Source organism: Stegostoma tigrinum, chromosome 5 (assembly GCF_030684315.1).
Source record: "Stegostoma tigrinum isolate sSteTig4 chromosome 5, sSteTig4.hap1, whole genome shotgun sequence".
Taxonomy (NCBI): Eukaryota; Metazoa; Chordata; class Chondrichthyes; order Orectolobiformes; family Stegostomatidae; genus Stegostoma; species Stegostoma tigrinum.
The window spans coordinates 128227010-128250578 of NC_081358.1; the positions used below are offsets into that span (position 1 = coordinate 128227010).

Here is a 23569-nt window from a genome sequence, read left to right on the forward strand (position 1 = left end):
GAATGAATAACACCAAAAAATTCCTTACTTCATGCAGAGAATTGGATTTGGCAGCCACAACTTGCATAATAAATTAAAACTTCGCAGCAAGTCCTGAAAATTCCTGAAAACAATTTTTAAAAAGCTATACTGAAAGAAATGGAATTAGAAACACTCTCCAGTAAACTTTATTTTCCCTCAAATATAACATCGAATGAGACAATCCACAGTCAGTGTCTCCGGATGATCAGGTGAATTTTAATCTTCGGTATTCAAAAGTTGCAATTTATTTTTCAAAATGAAATTGAACGAATTGTGACATTGCAAAGAAATCAAGCAATTCCAATAAAAGGTAAGTTGATATGCTATGTCCGCCGCTACCAAATATAATTCTCTCCTTCCAAACAGGCCTATAATTAATTAAAGTGTATTACTAGGGGCATAGATCTGCCAGTAACACTGGAGTACAGTACTGATGTGTCAATGGTGGGAGTAAGTGCAGGGGTGCACTGCACTTGACTACAGGGAATGCTGCCCCACACCTCTAACTAGGGAGTTAAAATGCGAGTTGGGGTCAGGTGGGAAGAGGAAGAAAAGCAAAATGGTACCTTATGGACCACAGTGCGTGAGCATGTCTACAAAAGATCGGAAGGGAAAACTTGACAGAGACTTTCTGGCTGTGAATTCTGCAATTAACTGTCAAGATTCCAAAGCACCTGCCTAGTAAGGGAAAGCATCTGAAAGTCTCAAATTGCCAAGTGTTCAAATTTTTGAGAAATATGGTCATAACAGTGCCTTTTAAAGTTGAATAATATGGAAACTCCATCACTCAAGTGAAGAAATTTCAATACCTTTAAAACAAACTTTGAAATCCAAGATGAAGAGATGGGTTTCACAATTACCCACATCTCTCTCAGCACACCATTCACTCAGAATGATTGCTTATCTGTCGGAGCTAAATTTGATCGCTGTTTATATTTTTAAGAACCAACTTCGGAGGGGTCAAGGCTACATATAACATCTAAGAAGGGGGAAAGTAAGTAAATTCAGTCTCTTGTTTAGAATAACCTATGAAAGACACCCCACACTTTCACCTTCTCTATTCTTACACCAGTCTGCCACTGGAGACCATAGCCTCTCAAATAGTACTAAAAACTGGAATTAGGTCACCAAGATCCCTCTGCTCCCCAGCCTGGAGCAGGTTTACAGGCAATGCTGGTGCAGTCTTGCAGATGAACACCAAACACTGGACTAGCAGCTCACTCTCAGTAATAAGTCGAATGGGGACTTAGTGCCTCAGGTCAACATGCACAGAATCGAGAAAATCAAATTGAACAGAAGGTACTGTCAGCATCAAGACAAGTCCCTAAGTATTGTGGTTCTCTAACAGGCAACACCAAGTTACTGAATCAATTCGATTACTCCCTTTTGGAAGGGGAAGGAATCCTGTGAACGTTAATACTCTCTTCAGGGACAGACTGCAATTTGGATTTAAACTTTGCAAGTCTTCAAAAACAACTGATTCCTTCACATGTTGCAATGAAAGGACAAGTAGATTACAAACAGACAACAGATTCATCATTGGAAGGTTACACAACAACAGCACTTCACTCTGTCAGCCAGAGAGGCCAGGATTACAGTGAAGGCTCTCAGTGCATAATACACAAAATAAATAAAACAAACAAAGTTCCAGGCTCTTTCCTAGACCTTCTCTCAGGAGTCTTACATTCAAGCTGTTGGAGAAGATGTTCCAACAACACAGCAAGTATCAATGCAAAATGAAAAAAAAAAAATCAATATTTATAACATTAGTCTGGGCTTTAATCAGCACCACCATCTGTAGATGGATAAATTTTAGTTTGACCTGCAATTTGAACAAGAAAAACAGAACATAAAATAATAAGTAGATGGGAAATATGGTTTAACTGTATGCATTAGCCACACAGAGCAATTGTTGTCTTCAAAACATATGTAACACCTTACACCCAACCCCTGCAGCAGACATTCGAGCAAGCACAGCTCCCCACCTGGGCTCCAATGGCATATGCAAAGAGCTGCTGTGGCAGGAGCCAGCACAGAGAAAAGATGCTGTGTTTCTTGGCAGACTACTGCAACTCTGCCTGGTTACCAAGTCCTGAAGAGACTACAAGTTTATGACAGGAACACAAAGTAGCCCGGCTTTTACAACATCTCAGCTTAGAGCACCTCTGGTAACCTTTTATGAATGGGAGCAAGCCTGGAGACAGGCTCAGTTATGGCTATGGGCAAAACCCCGAGTAAATATTAGTAATGGAGCAGAGGATGACAGCTCATGCAGGACAACAGTTATTTTAGGTGGGTCAGAGTTTTATAAAGGCGGTGCTGTTGCAGCAAGACAAAAGATGAGATAGGCAGCACCTACCTCACCAGGGTTAAGCTCCAAGAAGACAAATCCCCCAATATTTAGCTGGAGGATGACAGCAAGCATTGGGCTGTGTTTTAGTTTTAAAAACACCTACCTGCTATTCCCAACCAGGTGAAAACTACAGCCTCTAGGATCAGGAACCTAATACATGAACAGCAATTTATTTTTTTGAATTTGATTTTTAAATTATCTAGCATGCTTAAAATTCAGCCACACCCATACTGCCATGTCGAGCCGCCTGGATTCTAAAAAGATGATCTTTAATGTTCTTGGAATTTCTTTTAACAATGATGCCAAGTTACTAAGAATACTTCAGACACTGGGAGTTTTCTTGCTGTTCTGAGGGTTGTCACCAAGCATCTTTGACTTCAAATGTTCCTTGTATGACAAAATGTCCCCTTGCCACTTGGAGATGGTCTGCTTCTCACACACCCAGATCTCCTGAGCAACCTGAAAGCAAAACCAAAATTTAGCAACCAAATTTCAGAGGATTAAAAAAAATCAGTTGCAGACAAGCTAAAGCAAATAGTTGAGAGAAAAAACATGATTCATTTACACCGAGGTCAGCTCATGCCCCTAACTCCCCACGTTACAAACATTTATCACCTGCAGTCTGTTTGTTGATCCAACATATAGCAGTTTGGTCAGTCCTATTCCCCTAAGTCCTGCAAGTTTTTACTTTCCTTAAGTGCCGAATCATTTTCCTTTTACAATAAATCAACTGTATGCACTTCCATAATCTGCAAATTCTAACCATTATAAATCTCATCCACCTTATATACTTCTATCAAATCTACCCTCAATCCAATGACCCAGTGCTGTCCACTTCCAACCTTTAAACCCTGCTCACACGGCTCCAGTTTTTCCTATCACCCATTATGACTCTACTCTGTGCCATTTCCAATGCAGACTTGCATAGCCAGGTACCTACTGTGAACTCTGATCAGTAACATGACAAAACTCATCACTAGAGTAGTTTTATAAACAGGGCTTTATTACATTAATGTAGCTACATAAATAAAGCTGTTTATTGTAAAGAGTCAGAATCAATTCATAATGAACAAAAATTGTTTTACACCAATGGGCTTTGGCACAATTTCAATAACCAAGGCAAGAGTTAGGAGTAGGGATACACCATTCAGCCCCAAGGCTGTTCTGATTTAGTCAGATCATGGCTGATCTAATTGTAGCCTCAACTTCACTTTGTCAATCCCTTTATCCTTGACTGCCTTGTTAATCAAAAATCTAACCTGCCTGGAATCTACTCCTTGACAAAGCATCCACTTCTCTTTGGGAGGGGAACAGAATTCCAAAAATGTTATCACAGTCAAAAAAAACTCGACAGAATCCCTTAGTTTAAAACTCTGGCCCCTAGTTCTGGGCACCAACACAAGGGGAAATATCCTCTCCACATTCACCCTATCCAGTCCCTTCAGAATCTTACAGTAAGATCACGTCTCATTCTTCTAAACACTAATAAGTTTAAGTCCCTTCATCCCAAGGAGCAGTCAAATGGTTCTTCTGAACTGATCCTATTGTCAGTCTATCGCTCAAGTAAGGAAGCCAAAATTGTACATAGTATGAGATGGGACTTCACACAGGCCCATACAGATGTAGAATGACTTCCCTACTTTTGCACGAGACCCCTCCTACATTAAAGGCCACATTCACTTCCATTTGAAAGGAAGATAACCAAACACGTTGCCTCAAAACTTTTATCCCCCTCTGTTTATTCATGGATGACAGCAATGCTGGCCAGCAGCATTAACTGCACAGAGGGCAGTAAAGAGTCAACCACATTGTTGTGCGTCCGGAGTCACACGTAGGCCAAACCAGGTAATGATGGCAGTCTCCTTCCCAAAAAGGAGATGAGTGAACCAGATGGGTTTTTCTGACAATCGACAATGGATTCACAGTCATCATTAAATTCTTAATTCCAGATATTCGTTGAATTCAAATTCCACCGTTTGCCATGGCAGAATTCAAACCCGGGTCCCTAGAACATTATCTGGTGCTCTGGATTAACAGTCCAATGAAAATACCACTAGGCCATCACCTCTTACCCGCCAACCTCTCAAGTAGAAGGGACAGAAGAAAGCACCAAAGTGCCATTTACCTGTTGAATGAGCCTGAAGTCGTGGCTGACGAGCATCATTCCACCCTCAAACTCATTGATAGCATCAGCCAGGGCATCGATGGTTTCAATGTCCAGATGGTTTGTAGGTTCATCGAGGAAGAGCATGTGTGGTGTTTGCCAAGCCAACCAGGCAAAGCACACACGGCATTTCTGTCCATCAGAGAGATTCCGGATTGGGCTTACCTAGAATACAAACAAAGCTTTTGTAGAGAGCAATGACTATGACACACGGTGGGTTCAGCTTCCCTATGCCCAATAAGGATTCGATTAAAACAATTCTAGACTGGCACTACATATACCAGTTCTCATAATAAACAATTGCCTCTGCCACATCAAATGCAAAATACTTGTCAAGGTAAAGCAAAACCACAAATGCATTAGGGCACCAAGTACCAGAGCAATCCTATGTGAAGTGCCAGCTGGGTAATGCCAGGGGACTCTGGAGATTAGAGACCTACAGAGAAATAGACGGAAACACTCGGCAAGGTATACAAGCATTATTGACCCTTAATCATAACATCTCACCCCACACACACACACACACCATTGTGGGGGGTGGGGGGTAAAATTAATTTCTCCAACAGAAAGGTGAACACCTTGGAGACATCCGGAAGTTGATAGCTCAGTGAGACTCCAGTCATCACTTTGAAAAACAAGCTTCAAAGTAAAAAGGATGCAAAGGCACTGGATAGTGCAGAAATGTTTCCCAGGAATGGTTACGTGGATCTGAAACTTAATTTCCTCAGATAGACTGGACAATCTAGGTCTGTTCTGCTCAGAGAAGCAAACATTTAGAGGAGATTTGATAGATGTTTTCAAAGGGGTCTGGACACAATAGCAGAGTATACATTCTCACTGGTGGACGGATCAAGACAAGAGGATACAAATTTAAATTAGTTGCAAAAAATGGCACAAGGAAAAGCTTTGTCACACAGTGAGTGGTTAAGGTCTGGCATGCAGGTTCAATCAAGGGTTTTAAAAGGGAATTAGAACAACAGAGCAGTTACTGAAAAAGGAACAAGGTTACAGGGAGAAGGCAGAAGCATAGCACAAATTAAACATCCTACCAGAACAGGCACAGACACATTGATCTATTATTATGCTGTAGGAGGCCATTCAGTTCAGCAGATTAAAGTTTCCTCATTCCCCTTTCTGTTCATCCCCACCCAACATGCAATCCCAAATAAAACCCTTAAAAGGAAGCAGCTGCTTTAAAGCAGGCAAGTCCTTTTCTTTTTCATTCCTGGGATACAGCAGCCACTGGCTGGGTCAGAATTTATTGCCCTTCCCTAGCTGCTCTTGAGAATGTCACATCGTCCTGTCTTCTTTGGCTGTTGCAGTCCATGCGCTGTAGGTAGACCCAAAATGCTGCATGGGAGAGTGTCCCAGGATCTTGATCTAGTGACACTGAAAGAAGTGATATATTTTCAAGTCAGGATAGTGAATGGCCTGAAGGGGAACTTACGAGTGGTGTTTCTGCTGCCCTTATTCTTCTCGATGGAACTGGTTGTGGGATCTGAAGGAGTCACAAATGGTGACCATTATGCAATTACCAGCAAACATCCCCACTCCTAAACCTATAATGGAGATCAGTGGAACAAGAATACATCCCTGAGGACCTCCAACCACTACAACCATCTTGATTTCTGCCAGGTAGGACTCTGGATTACACAAATTGAAAATTGTTGTTTGAACGGGAGGTTATATCTCTGGAGAATAGGTTTAGACTATACTTTTCTATACAAGCATGCACTTCCGTCACCCACCCTAAGAAGAAACTACCCATTCACCCACTCCCCAACCTGACCAGGACTGTGATGCACAGCATACCTACCTGCTGTTTTCCTGAAAGTCCATAACGCCCAATAATCTTTCTCATTTCCTCCTTCTCCTTGATCTCTGGATAGCATTTCATCATGTATTCCAAAGGGGACAGGTCCAGCTCTAATTGATCTTGCAAGTGCTAGGGGATAGAGAGGGGGAGAAAAATACATCAGAGAGCAGAAATCCCTTCAAAGGAAATTCCTAGAGTCTCTCATTCTTCTGCTCCACATTCCTGGTGGCATAGCCAAATGGAAATACAGCTGCTTCAGTTTGTCGTCTTGCTTTTGTCGTAGCGGGAATGTGCTGGAAAAATCATTCGGACGTACTCAATGACTGGAATTCAGTAGTTTTAAAAAGGCATAAATCAAAAGAGAAACTGATGATAATATTCAGCAGGTCAGGCAGCTTTTGTGAAAGAGAAAGAGTTAACATTTCAGGTTGATGATCTTTCAGTCTCCAAAAGGTACCAGCTCAGAATCAGCTTTACAAATGGTTATAACTATTAGGAAAGACTCAAGAAGAAGCCCAATTGTTTTACTATTCCCAACAATTATTAAAACAGTTGAAGAGATTTCAATGGAGCAGACATGTCCATTGTGGAGACAGAATGTCCAAAACTCTAAATCCAAATCAGGAATTCACAGGAAACATTTCTCCCAATGAGAGCAAAACTCAGGAGGGTACACACGAATCTCCAAACCGACCTTCACGTACCACATTCTCCACCTGGCATAGTCTGCAGATTGCACATTAGGTTCTGAGGCAGCTGATTAGTGCAAAGTGGAATCAAGTTATACTTGATCTTAAAAGGACTGCCTAAGAGAAAGAACTTGCGCCAGCCTCTCAACCCATTGAGAACTCTGACCTGATGGAACTCTGATTTTAATCGGGTCACCATTGGTTAGGAACATAGGAACAGGAGCAGTGGGTCATTCAACTCCTTGAGTTTGCTCTGCCATTTGGTAAGATCATGGCTGATCTGTGGCCTAACTCTATGCACCTTGGACTTGTATCCATTGATACCCTTTGCTGAATAAAGTTTTGTCTCTCTCAGATTTAGACTTAACAATTGAATTAGCATTGACTGTCATTTGAGGCAGATTGTTCAAACCTCCACTACCTTTGCATGTGGAAGTGCTCTCTAGCCTCTCTCCTGAACGAATCTGGCCTTAATTCTTAGACTATACCCTTAGTTGTAGGAACTTCAACCAGTGGAAATAGTTTATCTACCCCACCCTTCCTTGTTGCTATCCTGAAGACCTCAAATAGATCACCCATTTAACCTTCTGAATGAGAGAGAATAAAGGCCTAACTTGTCTAAGCTCTCAAGCCATAATGCAATCAACCAAATGGAATTGGACCTCAGACAAACCCATACAGAACAGAACCGGAAATGACAACTCGCCATAACAGATATGACAGCATAGATTCCAAATGGAGCAGAACAACATTGCTTCATTGGAGGCCTCACTGACAAACGTCTGAACGAAAACAAGCCAGATCGGCGAGCAAGTCAACAACCTTGCCTAATCTCTCTTTATAACTTAATATCAGGTATCATTCTTCTCTGCTGGTTCTGAACTCCATTCAGGGCCAAAATTTTGATCCTGAGGTATAGTGCCCAAATCTACTCCGAATGCTCTACGTGGAGTAATTAACTAGCATTTTGTGTAACTGCAGCATAATGGCTGCATCACCACACTCCGGCCTTTTAGCTATGAAAGGCAGCATTCCATTAGCTTTCTTAACTGTTTTCTGCCCCACTTCATTGGTGCTCCAGCCTGAAATTCTTGCTTTGTTTTCTTTCTTCAAGACACTCCTTAAAAATCTCTGACCTAATATCTTGGGTAGCTCAGTGTCATTTGACTTTAAATGCTACTCGTGAAGTTCTTGAGAGAATTATATACAGAAATGGTCATTATTGCAAAGTTGCTCTTAGTAAAGAAGAGAGCCCTTTGACCCATCAGTAAAGTCGAGTTTGGGAGGCAGTGGCATTGTAGTAATGCCTCAGGGCTAGTAAACCAGGCCCCAAATTAATAAAAACAGAAACCTAGAAAAGGAAGAAGCCATTTCATCCTTTCCTGCTCTGCCATTCAACATGATCACAGCTGAGCCTCTAACTCAATGCCGTACGTCCGCTTTCTCCCCAAATCCCTTGATGCCTTTAAAATGTAATCAATTATCAACCTCTTTCTTGAGAATTCAGTGACTTGACCTCCACAGCCTTCTATAGTCAGGAATTCCACAGGTTCACTACCCATTGAGTGAAGAATTTTTTCATCATCTCAGTTCCAAATGGCCTACCCCATATCCTGAGATTCTGTCCCTGGTTCTAGACTCTAACAACCAGAGAAAACATGCTTCTTGTATCGAGGCTGTCCAGTCCTGTTGGAATTAGAATACATTCCAATCAGAACCCCTCTCATCCTTCTAAACTCTAGTGACAAAGTCAGGGAAAGAGTAATTTGTGCCACACAAATGCCAGGCAATGACCATCTACAATAAGGGACAATCTAACCACTATCCTTGACATCCAACTGTATTATCACCGCAGCCTTCACTACAACAGGCTTGGGGTTACCACTGACCAGAAACTCAACTGGACTCACCACATTAACACAGTGGCTACAAGATCAAGGCATCTCCTGATGCTCCATAGTCTGTCTAACATCTTCAAGGCACAATTCATGAGTCTGATGGACTACTTTCCACTTGATTGGATGAGTCCAGCTCCAACATTACTCAAGAAGATCGACACCATCCAGGGCAAAGCAGCCCACTTGACTGGTACCATATTCAAAAGCATCCACTCCCTCCACCACTGATATAGTAGCAGCAGCATGTGCTGTCCACAAGATGTACTGCAGAATTTCACCCATGCTCCTAATAGAGCACCTTCCAAACCCATGAACACCTCTACCTAGAAAGACAAAGGCAGCAGATACATGGGAACACCATCCCCTGCAAGTTGACAGACAGGAGGCTGGAAGAACACAGCAAGCAAGGCAGCATCTGGAGGAAAAGAGCGGTCAACGTAGTATAAAGAAGGTATTACCCTTCTTCAGGGCTGGATCTGGGGGTAGGGGTAAAAGGATGGAGGCGGAATGGTGGTGATAGGTGGCCACTGGTAGTTGGCATGACTTTGTTGGACAACAGGAGGGATGAATCCGGTTGGCGGTTGGAAGGGAGGGTCATAAGATGGAATAGAAGGGAGGAGATAGAGCTGGAGGGGGAGCCGGGGGATGGGTGAGAAGGTTATTTGAAAATCGGAGAAGAACATAGAACACAGAACGGTACAGCACAGAACAGGCCCTTCAGCCCACGATGTTGTGCCGACCATTGATCCTCATGTATGCACCCTCAAATTTCTGTGACCATATGCATGTTCAGCAGTCTCTTAAATGTCACCAATGACCTTGCTTCCACAACTGCTGCTGACAACGCATTCCATGCTCTCACAACTCTGTGTAAAGAACCCGCCTCTGACATCCCCTCTAGACATTCCTCCGAGCTAAAAACTAATTTCAAGCCCACCGACTCCCACAGCTACCTAAAATACAACTCCTCCCACCCTCCCTCCTGCAAAAATTCCATCCCCTATTCCCAATTCCTCCGCCTCCGCCGCATCTGCTCCCACGACGAGGCATTCCACTCCTGCACATCCCAGATGTCCAAGTTCTTCAAGGACGGCAACTTTCCCCCGCAGTGGTCGAGAACGCCCTTGACCGCATCGCCCGCATTTCCCGCAACACATCCCTCACACCCCGCCCCCGCCACAACTGCCCAAAGAGGATCCCCCTTGTTCTCACACACCACCCCACCAACCTCCGGATACATCATCCTCCAACACTTCTGCCATCTACAATCCGACCCCACCACCCAAGACATTTTTCCATCCCCACCCTTGTCTGCTTTCCGGAGAGACCACTCTCTCCGTGACTCCCTTGTTCACTCTACACTGCCCTGCAACCCCACCACTCCCGGCACCTTCCCCTGCAACCGCAGGAAATGCTACACTTGCCCCCACACCTCCTCCCTCACCCCTATCCCAGGCACCAAGATGACTTTCCATATTAAGCAGAGCTTCACCTACACATCTGCCAAAGTGGTATACTGCATCCATTGTACCCGGTGTGGCTTCCTCCACATTGGGGAAACCAAGCGGAGGCTTGGGGACCGCTTTGCAGAACACCTCCGCTCGGTTCGCAATAAACAACTGCACCTCCCAGTCGCAAACCATTTCCACTCGCCCTCCCATTCTTTAGATGACATGTCCATTATGGGCCTCCTGCAGTGCCACAATGATGCCACCCAAAGGTTGCAGGAACAGCAACTCATATTCCGCTTGGGAACCCTGCAGCCCAATGGTATCAAAGTGGACTTCACCAGCTTCAAAATCTCCCCTTACCCCACCGCATCCCAAAACTAGCCCAGCTCTTCCCCTCCACCCACTGCATCCCAAAACCAGTCCAACCTGTCTCTGCCTCCCTAACCTGTTCTTCCTCTCACCCATCCCTTCCTCCCACCCCAAGCCGCACCTCCATCTCCTACCTACTAACCTCATCCCACCTCCTTGACCTGTCTGTCTTCCCTGGACTGACCTATCCCCTCCCTACCTATACTCTCCTCTCCACCTATCATCTTTTCTCTCCATCTTCAGTCCGCCTCCCCCTCTCCCTATTTATTCCAGAATCCTCACAAAATCCCCCTCTCTGATGAAGGGTCCAGGCCCGAAACGTCAGCTTTTGTGCTCCTGAGATGCTGCTGGGCCTGCTGTGTTCATCCAGCCTCACCTTTTATTATCTTGGATTCTCCAGCACCTGCAGTTCCCATTATCACTAAAACTATGACCCCTCATGTTAGCCTTTTCTGCCCTGGGAAATAGTCTCTGGCTATCAACTCTATCTATGCCTCTCATCCTGTATACCTCAATTAGGTCCCCTCTCCTCCTCCTTTTCTCCAATGAAAAAAGTCCGAGCTCAGTCAACCTCTCTTCATAAGATAAGCCCTCCAGTCTAGGCAGCATCCTGGTCAAACTCCTCTGAACCCTCTCCAAAGCATCCACATCTTTCCTATAATAGGGTGACCAGAACTGGACGCAGTATTCCAAGTGCGGTCTAACCAAAGTTTTATAGAGCTGCAACAAGATCTCACGACTCAAACTCAATCCCCCTGCTAATGAAAGCCAAAACAACATATGCTTTCTTAACAACCCTGTCCACTTGGGTGGCCATTTTAAGGGATCTATGTATCTGAACACCAAGATCCCTCTGTTCCTCCACACTGCCAAAAATCCTATCCTTAATCCTGTACTCAGCTTTCAAATTCGACCTTCCAAAATGCACCACCTCGTATTTATCCAGGTTGAACTCCATCTGCCACCTCTCAGCCCATCTCTGCATCCTGTCAATGTCCTGCTGCAGCCTACAACAGCCCTCTATACTGTCAACGACACCTCCAACCTTCGTGTCGTCTGCAAACTTGCTGACCCATCCTTCAATCCCCTCATCCAAGTCATTAATAAAAATTACAAATAGTAGAGGCCCAAGGACAGAGACCTGTGGAACACCACTCACCACTGACTTCCAGGCAGAATATTTTCCTTCTACTACCACTCGCCGTCTTCTGTTGGCCAGCCAATTCTGTATCCAGACAGCTAAGTTCCCCTGTATCCCATTCCTCCTGACCTTCTGAATGAGCCTACCATGGGGAACCTTATCAAATGCCTTGCTGAAGTCCATATACACCACATCCACAGCTCGACCCTCATCAACTTTTCTAGTCACATCCTCAAAGAACTCGATAAGGTTTGCCCCTCACAACGCTGTGTTGACTGCATTTAATCAAGTCATGCTCTTCCAGATGGTCATAAATCCTATCCCTCAGAATCCTTTCTAACACCTTGCAGACGACAGACGTGAGACTTACTGGTCTGTAATTGCCGGGGATTTCCCTATTTCCTTCTTTGAAGGGAGGAATTACATTTGCCTCTCTCCAGTCCTCAGGTACGACTCCAGTGGAGAGCGAGGATGCAAAGATCTTCGCAAGTAAGTGGCGAAGCAATTGCATTTCTCGTTTCCCAAAGCAGCCGAGGATAAATCTGGTCCGGGCCTGGCGACTTGTCAACCTTAATGTTTGACAAAATTTTCAGCACATCAGCTTCCTCTATCTCTATCCATTCCAGCATGCACACCTGCTCTTCAAAGGTTTCATTCACTACAAAGTTTGTTTCTTTCGTAAAGACAGAAGCAAAAAAAACTCATTTAGGGCTTCCCCTACCTCCTCAGACTCCACACACAAGTTCCCTATGCTATCCCTGATTGGCCCTACTCTTTCTTTGACCATTCTCTTATTCCTCACATAAGTGTAAAATGCCTTTGTGTTCTCCCTAATCTGTTCTGCCAAGCCTTTCTCGTGCCCCCTCCTGGCTCTCCTCAGACCATTTTTGAGCTCCTTCCTCGCTTGCCTGTAATCTTCTAGAGCTGAGCTTGACCCTAGCTTCCTCCACCTTATTTAAGCTACCTTCTTCCTTTTGACGAGAAGCTCCACCGCTCTCGTCATCCAAGGTTCCTTTATCTTACCCCTTCTTGCCTGTCTCAGAGGGACATATTTATTCATCACTCACAACAACTGTTCCTTAAAAACAGTCTCCACATGTCTATAGTGCCTTTACCATGGAACAATTGCTCCCAGTCCATGCTTCCTAACTCATGTCTAATCACATCATAGTTTCCTCTTCCCCAATTAAATATCCTCCCATTTTGCCTAATCCTCTCCTTCTCCAGAGCCAGGTAGAATGTGAGGCAGAGCCAAGTAGAATGTGAGGCAGTTATGGTCACTATCACCAAAACGCTCTCCCACCACAAGATCTGATACCTGCCCCGGCTCATTTCCGAGCACCAAGTCTAGAATGGCCTCTCCCCTCGTCAGCCTGTCAATGTACTGAGTTAGGAAACCCTCCTGAACACACCTTACAAAAACAGCTCCATTCAAATCTTCTGCTCAAAGGAGGTTCCAATCAATATTGGGAAAGTTAAAGTCACCCATTACAACAACCCTACTACGTCCACACTTTTCCAAAATCTGCCGACCTATGCTTTCTTCAATCTCCCAGCTGCTATTGGGGGGCCTGTAGTAAACCCCTAACGACGTGACAATTCCCTTGCTGTTCCTAATTTCCACCCACACTGACTCGGTAGGCAGATCTTCCTCAACAATGGAGGCTTCTGTAGCTGTGATACCCTCTCTGATTAGAGTGCTACACCCCCTCCTCTTTTTCCCCCCCTCCCTATTCTTTTTAAATGCTCTAAACCCTGGAACATCCAGGAACCATTCCTGCCCCTGAGAAACCCATGTCTATGTTATGGCCACAACATCATAGCACCAGGTACTGATCCATGCTCTAAGTTCATCACTTTTATTCCTGATACTCCTTGCGTTAAAGCAAACACACTTTAACTGATCCCTTGGTTCCTTCCCAGGAAAATCCTTCCCACTAGCTGGTCTACCTCTTGCTACTGCCTCACCTGCATCAACTCTCACCTCCGGTATACAGCTCAGGTTCCCACCCCCCTGCCATACTAGTTTAAACCCTCTCAAACTACTCGAGCAAACCTTCCACCCAGGACATTGGTCCCCTTCCAGTTCAGATGCAACCCGTCCTTCTTGTACAGGTCCCACCTTCCCCAGAAGGCATCCCAATTATCTACATATCTGAAGCCCTCCCTCCTACACTAGCTGCGCAGCCATGTGTTAAGCTGCGCCCGCTCCCGTTCCCGTTCCACGCCTCGCTATGTCGTGGCACCGGTAGTAAACTAGAGAACACTACTCTGTTCGTCCTGCTTTGCAGCTTCCATCCTAACTCCCTGAAATCACTTTTTATATCCTCAATCCTTTTTCTGGCTATATCATTAGTGCCAATCCGTAACACGATTTCTGGCTGTTCGCCCTCCCCTTTTAGAACCTTATACACCTGATCGGAGACGTCCCGGACCCTGGCACCAGGGAGGCAACATACCTTCCGGGAATCCCGATCCTGACCACAAAATCTCCTGCCGATTCCCCTAACTATCGAGTCCCCTACCACGAGTACTTTTCTATTCTGCCCCCTTCCCTTCTTTGCCACAGTGTCAGGCTCAGTGCCAGAGAACTGACTACGATGGCTTTCCTCTGGTAGGTCATCCCCCCCCCAGCAGTATCCAAAACAGTACACTTATTGCTGAGGGGAATGCCCACAGGGGATCTCTGCACTGTCTGTCTGTCCCCTTTCCTCCCCCTAACTGTAACCCATCTATCCTTGTCCTGAGCCTTAGGAGTGACCAACTCGTGGTAACTCCTCTCAATTACCCCTCTGCCTCCCGAATGATCTGTAGTTCATCCAGCTCCAGCTCCATTTTCCTAACACGGTTTTCAAGGAGCTGGAGTTGGGTGCACTTCCGCAGACGTAGCCAGCGGAGACGTGTGCCATGTCTCCCACCTGCCACATTCTGCAGGAGCAAGCAACTGCCCTAGCATCCATACCCCACTTAGCTGAACACCCACTCAGTACTAAAGTAGAAAGCTTAGCTCAAGTTGCTATAAAATTAATAACAAACTTATATTCAATAGAGAAAGTTTAGAATGAACCTTACCTTATTAACTAGGTTAGAGGAGGAGAGCGGGTGGGAGACACTACAGTTGTAGAGTCTCGGGTTCTTCAAAAGTTGAGTCCTCCAGCCTGTAGGATGCACAGGCGGAAGAGAAGATGTTGATACTCAAATCTGCATTGCAAGTGACTGCAAAGCTGGAGGTGGCAGAGGACGGACAGTCAGAGGGGACGTGGGAGGGCAGAATTGAAATGGGTAGTGACCAGGAGGTTAGGTTGACCATTACGGGCCAGGCAAAGATGCTCAGTGAAATGGTCACCTATTTATGTTTGGTCTCACTGATGTACAGAAGACCACGTCGGGAGAACTGGATGCAACAGACTAGGTTGGAGGAGATGCAGGTGATGTTCTGACTCACTTGGAAGGACTGTTTAGGGCCGTGAATGGAGATGAGGGAGATGGCACGTGGACAGGTGCTGCATCTTTTACAGTTACAGGGGAGGGTTGGGGGGGGTGGCTGTGAAGGGAATGGTCCTTGCAGAAGGCAGAGAGGGGTGGGGAGTGGAAGATGTTCCAGGTGGCAGAGTCTAATTGGAGTTGGAGGAAGTGTTTTAAGGATGATACATTGGGCGGGAAGCAAGGACCTTCCTTCTGCAGTTCTCTCATTACTTCGTGCTCAAAGTAGTTTCACCAAGGCCTCAAACAACTGCAGTAAAACCTCCTTTTATAATTCGTTGCCCTTACAATAAACAATATTGTATTTGCCTTCCTAATCACTTCTCTACCTGTATACTACCTCTGTGATTCATGTCTCAATACACCCAAATGCCCTTGTACCTCAGAACATTGCAATCACTGTCCATTTGAACAATATTCAGTTCCTCTATTATCTGAACGCAGTGCACACATTCTGCACGAACATTTTGCAGTAGTTGGAATGCATTCAGTTAACCCAGCTAAAATTATTTTTATTCCTCATGGTTTGAGCGTACCACTGGCCAGACCAGCATTTATTGCCCATCTCAAAACTTTTGTTTCTACTTCACAACTAGCTTTCCTACTTTTGTATCAGTAAATTTAGCAAACATACCATCTACATCAGTGACGAGGCTGAAAGGATTTGAGAAGTGGTTAAGGCTTTAGCACAGATTCCTGTGGTACCACAACTACTGAGAGTTTTCCAAATCGAAAACAACCCATTTATTCATTTCAGACAATGAAGGCCATCAATTTAACTGGGACAGGGTAACCATAGTAGCCTAAGCCAAACTGACACGCACAGGAATTCCTAGAGGCATAGAATTATGGGTGATGAAGTGACAACAAACAGAATTGGGCCTCATGTACAAGCACACACAGATTAAAACCAGAAATAACACTACTCATCATTGAGGATCAGACAGTATAAATTCCAAGCACAGTAGAATACCATTGCTTCATCGGAGGCTCCACTGATGATGTCACCTAGCATGGTGACGAAACTTCTGAACAAGAACAAGCCAGCTCGGCAAGCAAGTCAACAACCTCACCTTACTACCTTAAAAATTGATTCTAGCATTTCTCAATGATAGACTAACTGGCCTACAATTTGGTGCTTTGGTTTCAATCCTTTCTTAACCAAGGTGGCCTATCCTCTCTGCCACTGGGCAGATATGCAACTACCTCAACAAGCCCCTGTCACCACATTGGCTGGGCACACATAAACAAAAGGAGTATATCAGATCAGATCAAATCGCAGGAAACTGCTTCCTCAATTAACCAACCATGCAATTATCAGACTTCTTTCATTTATTACACATGTCAGATGAGCAATTGTGCTGAGGGTTTTTACTCTAATTTACATTAATTGGCAGAGCAGCATTTATTGCCCATGCCTAAACGTCAATTTTATCTCATCAGACTCAGTAGATAGAGGGTTCTGGAGGTACAGCAATGCAATAACACCAATTTTAGATAGCAAAGAGCCAGAATATACTTGATTGGCCAAATAACTTCTTTGTGCGGGTGCTGCTGCCTGACAGCTCCGAGCCCAAATTCAGAGATAAATTAATCTCTAAAGGAAAGGCAAATATCTGTTCACTACTAGTCAGGTATATTCCTCAGGTCAGTGGGCGCACTTGTTCCTACAAAGTAGGGGCCACAGTAAAATGCCACACTTATTGCCCACCAAGCTAGTGGTGGGCTTTGTCCATGACCTGTTTGCCTGGCCCTTGCGTTTATACAGGGAAACCAGAGAAGGGAGGAGAAACAGAGGTTACCTGATGGTATCGTCCAATCTTGACATGTGAGTGTTTTCGAACCATTCCATCACAAGGCAGGAGCTACATAAATGAGGTTTAAGAAAAATTCAGCACAGAATCAAGATTGCAGGGGATTCAGTCAATATTATTACACCAACTCTAAACAATGCTACGAACGGAAATGGGAAATTTATGCTTCCTGATGTGGATGACACTGGGATCACTATGAATTACTGCTTGCTGAAGATTGTCAAAAGGTAATGGATATTCATCCATTGCAATTACCGAGTCCAAGATCATCCGGAGTTAACCAGAGGGAGTGGTGGTCAGAACTCACTGGCAGTGGGCTGGAAATCAAGCTCCACTATTTTGGAGATGTCAGAAACATGAACATTTCATTAAAATAGTGAATTTCTCAGTTTTACCCGTGTACAATTCAGGTTAAAAGAATATCCAGGCCATGCTTTTATCGTTAACAAGATAATGAGTAACTTTTGCAATCAAACTGTTTTTAACCAATGACAACAAAAATTCAAGTTGAATTTCTCATGTGAAGCTTTATAACTTAAAAACAAGCAGAGTTTAAAAAATTCTCATGTAGAAATATACACACTGACAAGGTAAGGAGTGAATAAAGAGAGGACAGAAAAAAGGAAGGAACACAGTCTAATAAAACCAAATTTGGACAACAGGAGTGGCGATGACAAGGTGTGGACCTGGATGAACACAGCAGGCCAAGCAGCATCAGAGGAGCAGGAAAGCTAATGTTTCAGGCCGAGACCTGCTTGGCCTGCTGTGTTCATCCAGCTCTACACCTTGTTATCTTGGATTCTCCTGCATGTGCAGTTCCTACTATCTCTGACTCAACAGGAGTGGATTGTTTGCTTTCAGGTTTTTTTTGGTTGATGAAAGAGGTTTGTTTACACACCAATAATGTCTTTCAATCACTAATTAAGAGCTTGTCGCTAGTGTCTCTGAAGGTGGTTCTTTTGAAGAAAAGAAAGAAAATTACAGCACAAGACCAGGCCCTTCGGCCCTCCAAGCCTGCGCTGATCGAGATCCTCTGTCTAACCTGTCATCTATTTTCTAACGGTCTGTGTCCGTTTGCTCCCCGCCCATCCATGTACATGTCCAAATATATCTTAAAAGACGCTAACGTGCCTGCGTCTACCACCTCCGCTGGCAACGCGTTCCAGGCACCCACCACCCTCTGTGTAAAGAACTTTCCACGCATATCTCCCATAAACTTTTCTCCTCTCGCTTTGAGCTCATGACCCCTAGTAATTGAGCCCCCCACTCTGGGAAAAAGCTTCTTGCTATCCACCCTGTCTATACCCCTCATGATTTTGTAGACCTCAATCAGGTCCCCCCCTCAGTCTCCGTCTTTCTAATGAAAATAATCCTAATCTACTCAACCTCTCTTCATAGCTAGCACCCTCCATACCAGGCAACATCCTGGTGAACCTCCTCTGCACCCTCTCCAAAGCATCCACATCCTTTTGGTAATGTGGCGACAAGAACTGTACACAGTATTCCAAATGTGGCCGAACCAAAGTCCTATACAACTGCAACATGACCTGCCAACTCTTGTACTTAATGCCCCGTGCAATGAAGGAAAGTATGCCATATGCCTTCTTGACCACCCTATTGACCTGCGTTGTCACCTTCAGGGAACAATGGACCTGAACACCCAGATCTCTCTGTTCATCAATTTTCTCTAGGACTTTTTCATTTACTGTATAGTTCACCCTTGAATTTTATCGTCTAAAATGCATCACCTCGCATTTGCCCGGATTGAACGCCATCTGCCATTTATCTGCCCAACTCTCCAGTCTGTCTATATTCTGCTGTAATCTCTGACAGTCCCCCTCACTATCTGCTACTCCACCAATCTTAGTGTCATCTGCAAACTTGCTGATTAGACCACCTCCACCATCCTCCAAATCATTTACATATATCACAAACAACAGTGGTCCTAGCACAGATCCCTGTGGAACACCACTGGTCACAGGTCTCCAATTTGAGAAACTCCCTTCTACTCGTACTCTCTGTCTCCTGTTGCCCAGCCAGTTTTTTTATCCATCTAGCTAACACACCCTGGACCCCATGTGACTTCACTTTCGCCATCAGCCTGCCATGGGTAACCTTATCAAACGCCTTACTGAAGTCCATGTATATGACATCTACAGCCTTTCCCTCATCAATCAACTTTGTTACATCCTCAAAGAATTCTATTAAGTTGGTAAGACATGACGTTCCCTGCACAAAACCATGTTGCCTATCACTGATAAGCCCATTTTCTTCCAAATGTGAATAGATCCTATCCCTCAGTATCTTCTCCAGTAGCTTCCCTACCACTGACGTCAGGCTCACCAGTCAATAATTACCTGGATTATCCTTGCTGCCCTTCTTAAACAAGGGGCCAACATTAGCAAATGTCCAGCCTTCCGGGACCTCACCTGTGTTTTGGTGTTATAAAAGCAGCTATTTCTTTAAAATAAAATGAAACTTGTCAATATCCCTTAAGCAAGTTGATTTCTGTGATAAACTGTGCATGTCCAATTTAATTGAATTCTAATTTTGGAACAGGATAGAGGTTTGCTTTTGGAACATGTTAACTTCGCAATAATCAACAGAAAGTTTGTGATTCATCCGATTTCAGGGCTTTCTCAATGAAATTAGAAAATAGGAGTACTGGGCCATTCAGCCCTTCAAGCCTGCTCCACCATTCAATATGATTATGGCTGATCATCCAACTCATACTCACAATCCGGTGGAACTTTCCTCCCATCCTCCTTGCTGACTGGACCCCCTCTCCCAAAACCCCCTCCCACCCCCACCGGGTGTATATTTACAATCCCTTCCTATGTTCTGCTTGCTGATGCTTAATGTTCTGTGCTCAGCAAAGGTGTTTAGTTTTATCTCCCTGCACCCCCATCTCAACGGATTTCAGGAATGACATGACTTTGAACTCTGTCACTTTTGCCTCAGTGCCCATTTTGGTGGACAAGATGCCCTCTCCCTCAACCAAAGATCCCTTCACCAATCTCCAACATCTCCCTCCACCAGGAGTCCTCCCTCTGGCCTTTTACCTGCACACGACCTGTTCATCAAAGCTCTTGGTGCGACATTGATTGCCTCAATTATTTTCCACTCCCACGCGTTTCAACCAAACTCCCTCAGCACTGACTGCATTCCGTGATCTCAGATCCAACCTTCAGTAAGCAAGCCTGACAACAGGGATGGTGCTGCTATTGTCTGGCATACTGACCTCTCCATTGCGAGGCCAAGCATCAACTCTCATGCCTCTTTCTATATCTTCCTGGAGTATGACCCCACTATGGACCACTGGGCCATTGTGCCCTCAACAATCAAAATCTCATTCCATCTGATCTCCCCCCAACAGCCTCCAAGTTCATAGCTTCCCAAACACCACACAGCCCATTTCTACCTCCTGCCCAAATTCCTCAAACAGAACTGAATGAGCAGGTTCATTGTTTCTGCGCTCTCCTCTCTCACAGAACTCATCATCTCTCCCACCCTGACTTAATTTTCCACTCCTTGTCCAGTCCATTTCCACTTACATCCACAATTCCTCCAACGCTTTAAATCAGTTTCAGAATTTCCAAGTCACGGGTTCCAGCCCCCTCTTCTTCACCATGGATGTGCAATCACTTTAAGTGTCCATTGCCCATCAGGATAGTCTCAGGGTTCTTCACCATTTCCTGAAAACAAGGTCTGAACTGTCTTCACCCACCACCATCGTACTCCACCCGATCGAGCTCATCCTCACTTTGACCAACTTCTTTTAACTCCTCCCATTTTCTTTAAGTAAAAAGGTGTGACCATGGGTACCCACATGGGCCCCAGTTATGCCTGTATCTTTGAGGCACATGGAGCATCCGTTGCTCCAGTCCCACTCTGGTCCTCACCCATTTCTTTCTCTGGTACCTCAATGGCATCACTGGTGCTGCTTCCTTCTGAGGTCCAGAATTGGAGAAGATTTATCTGTTTTGCTTCCAATTTCCACCAACTGTCAACTTCAGCTGGCCCATCCCTGACACCTCCCTTCCCTTCTCTTCCTTAATATCTGTTCCTATTTCTGGGGATAGGCTGGACACCAATATCCACTATAAACCTGCTGACTCCTACAGATCCTGCTTCCTGTAAAGACAAATTTCATTCTCCAGTTCCTCATTTTCCATCACATCTGTTCTGATGAGGCTAACATTGACATGGGACCCTCCAAAATGTCCACCTTCTCCTCAACTGACCACTATAGTTGACAGCTGTGCCTGATCCATCTCCCACACTTTGGCCGTCGCCCCCTCTCTCTTCTTCACAACAGCAACAGGGTCCCTGGTCCACACCTACCAGCATTCACGTCAAAAAGACCATTAACTGCCACTTCTGCCAAATCCAGACAAACTTTCCCCTCCAATTCCTCGTCAGCCTTCTTCGGGGACAGTTCCCTCTGGAGCACTCTGGGTCCACTCCTCCCCACAGCCTACGACACCTCCCCATGCGATGTTCACTTCTTCCTCTTCACTATCCAAGGACCCCGATACATCTCCCAGATTACCCCAATCCCCTATATCGTTACCCTAACCCCCAGACACCAGGCCTTATCATCACATTGGTTGCTACCACATCCATCACATTGTCAGCTTCTAATGGTCTCAATTAGCCCAAGATGACCTTTATCCATTCCTTTGTCTGCCTATCTGTCGTTCTCTCTCCACCTGTCCTTTACTCCTCCCCACTCTGTATTCAGCATGTATACCAACCTTTTACTTGCTACCATCAGTTCTGAAGGGTCACTGGACCTGAAACATTAACTCTGATGCCCTCCACAGGTGTTGCCTGACCTGCCGAGTTTTCCCAGCAATTTCTGTTTGTTTCTGATTTCCAGCACCTGCAGTTCTTTGGTTTTTTTCCCCTTTAGTATCCAACTCTGAACCCTGTTCCCACTTTTCCCACACTGTGCTCCCATTCCGGGTCTTTGGTTAGGGTCGCTCATTACCTATTCAGCTGTGCTAATCGGTTTTTCAAAAGTGTATGTTAGAATCAAAGACAAGGTTTAATTGAAGGCTGGAGGTTTCGCTATAGCCTAATATTAAAGTCTGGCAAAACTTGATGGGAAATGTTAAGTCAGGGCTCAGAAACTAGGGGTCATTTGACACCCTCAAATCCTAATGGTCGTAGGCTTATAATGATGGAACTGGTGAGCAATCATAGCGATCAATCTCTACCTACAATCTGCAAGAAACCCAGGTACAAGAGGAGGAGGAGTACCCCTATTCCGCACTCAGTGAGAAAGACCAAACAAATGACACATCACATTTCAGCCCTCTACATATCCTCACATTGGCTCCACAAGATACTCACATCACCTGCCAGCAATTTCAGTAATGTAGATTTTCCAGCTCCATTCGGCCCAACCAGGGCCACTCTGGTGTCCAAATCTATGCCAAACTCCAAATTTCGATAGATTAATGGCTGAAAAGAAAACAGACAATAATCAGAATTCCTACTTCTTTCAAACTTCTAACCTCCATCCCCTCAATCCATCCTTTGCAGCCAGTCCCCAGGATTTGACTCCAAGCTCAAAAGAAAACACCCAGTCTCCACTGCTCACTGCCTACACAGTAGCAGCCGTTCCTGAATGACTTACCCCATCCTTAGTGTACTTGAAGCTCACATTCTGTACCATTATAACAGGGGGAGGAATCTTCCCACAGGATGGGAAGCAGAATGACAATGTCTACAAGAAAAATACAGATAATGGATTAGAACATTAGAACTGTAAGAAATGCCTATACAACTGGAATAGATTCATCCTATAGCCCTTGGCAGAAGGGAGACAATAGAGGGGGGTATACATGTTCTGTCCTAGCACCATTTCCAAGGAACTAACACCCATTAGCCACAAAAACTGAAAGAACTGTGGAAGCTGTAAATCAGGAACAAAAACAAAGTTGCTGTAAAAGCTGAGCAGGTCTGGCAGCATCTGTGAAGGAAAAAAAGAGTTAATGTAGGCCAGATCAAACAAGGGGCAGGTATCCTTTAGGGGAAGTCATTATTGGACCAAGATAACAAAGTGTGAAGCTGGATGAACACAGCAGGCCAAGCAGCATCTCAGGAGCACAAAAGCTGATGTTTCGGGCCTAGACCCTTCAGAGAGCTCTCTGTTGAGGGGTCTAGGCCCGAAACGTCAGCTTTTGTGCTCCTGAGATGCTACTTGGCCTGCTGCGTTCATCCAGCTTCACACTATTATCTTGGATTCTCCAGCATCTGCAGCTCCCATTATCTCTGATACATTATTGGACCAGATGGGATTTTGCAACAATGATCATTTCATGATAAATATTACTGATATGAAAAGCATAGGAGTAAGGCA

At 44.8% G+C, this 23569-nt stretch overlaps 1 protein-coding gene across 4 annotated transcripts in view; it reads right to left on the reverse strand.

Moving 5' to 3' along the window:
* Positions 1-217: 217 nt before the first annotated feature.
* Positions 218-23569, reverse strand: part of abcf2a (ATP-binding cassette, sub-family F (GCN20), member 2a) — a 63678-nt gene continuing 40326 nt past the window's right edge. For all 4 annotated transcript variants that reach the window (XM_048528668.2, XM_048528669.2, XM_048528666.2 and 1 more), the window contains 6 exons: positions 22844-22933; positions 22558-22668; positions 17188-17250; positions 6355-6483; positions 4500-4703; positions 218-2833 (listed from right to left, as the gene is read on the reverse strand). In XM_048528668.2, the coding sequence (XP_048384625.1) occupies positions 2696-2833; positions 4500-4703; positions 6355-6483; positions 17188-17250; positions 22558-22668; positions 22844-22933 (735 nt within the window). In that variant the 3' untranslated portion in view covers positions 218-2695. The remainder of the gene's footprint in view (positions 2834-4499; positions 4704-6354; positions 6484-17187; positions 17251-22557; positions 22669-22843; positions 22934-23569) is intronic.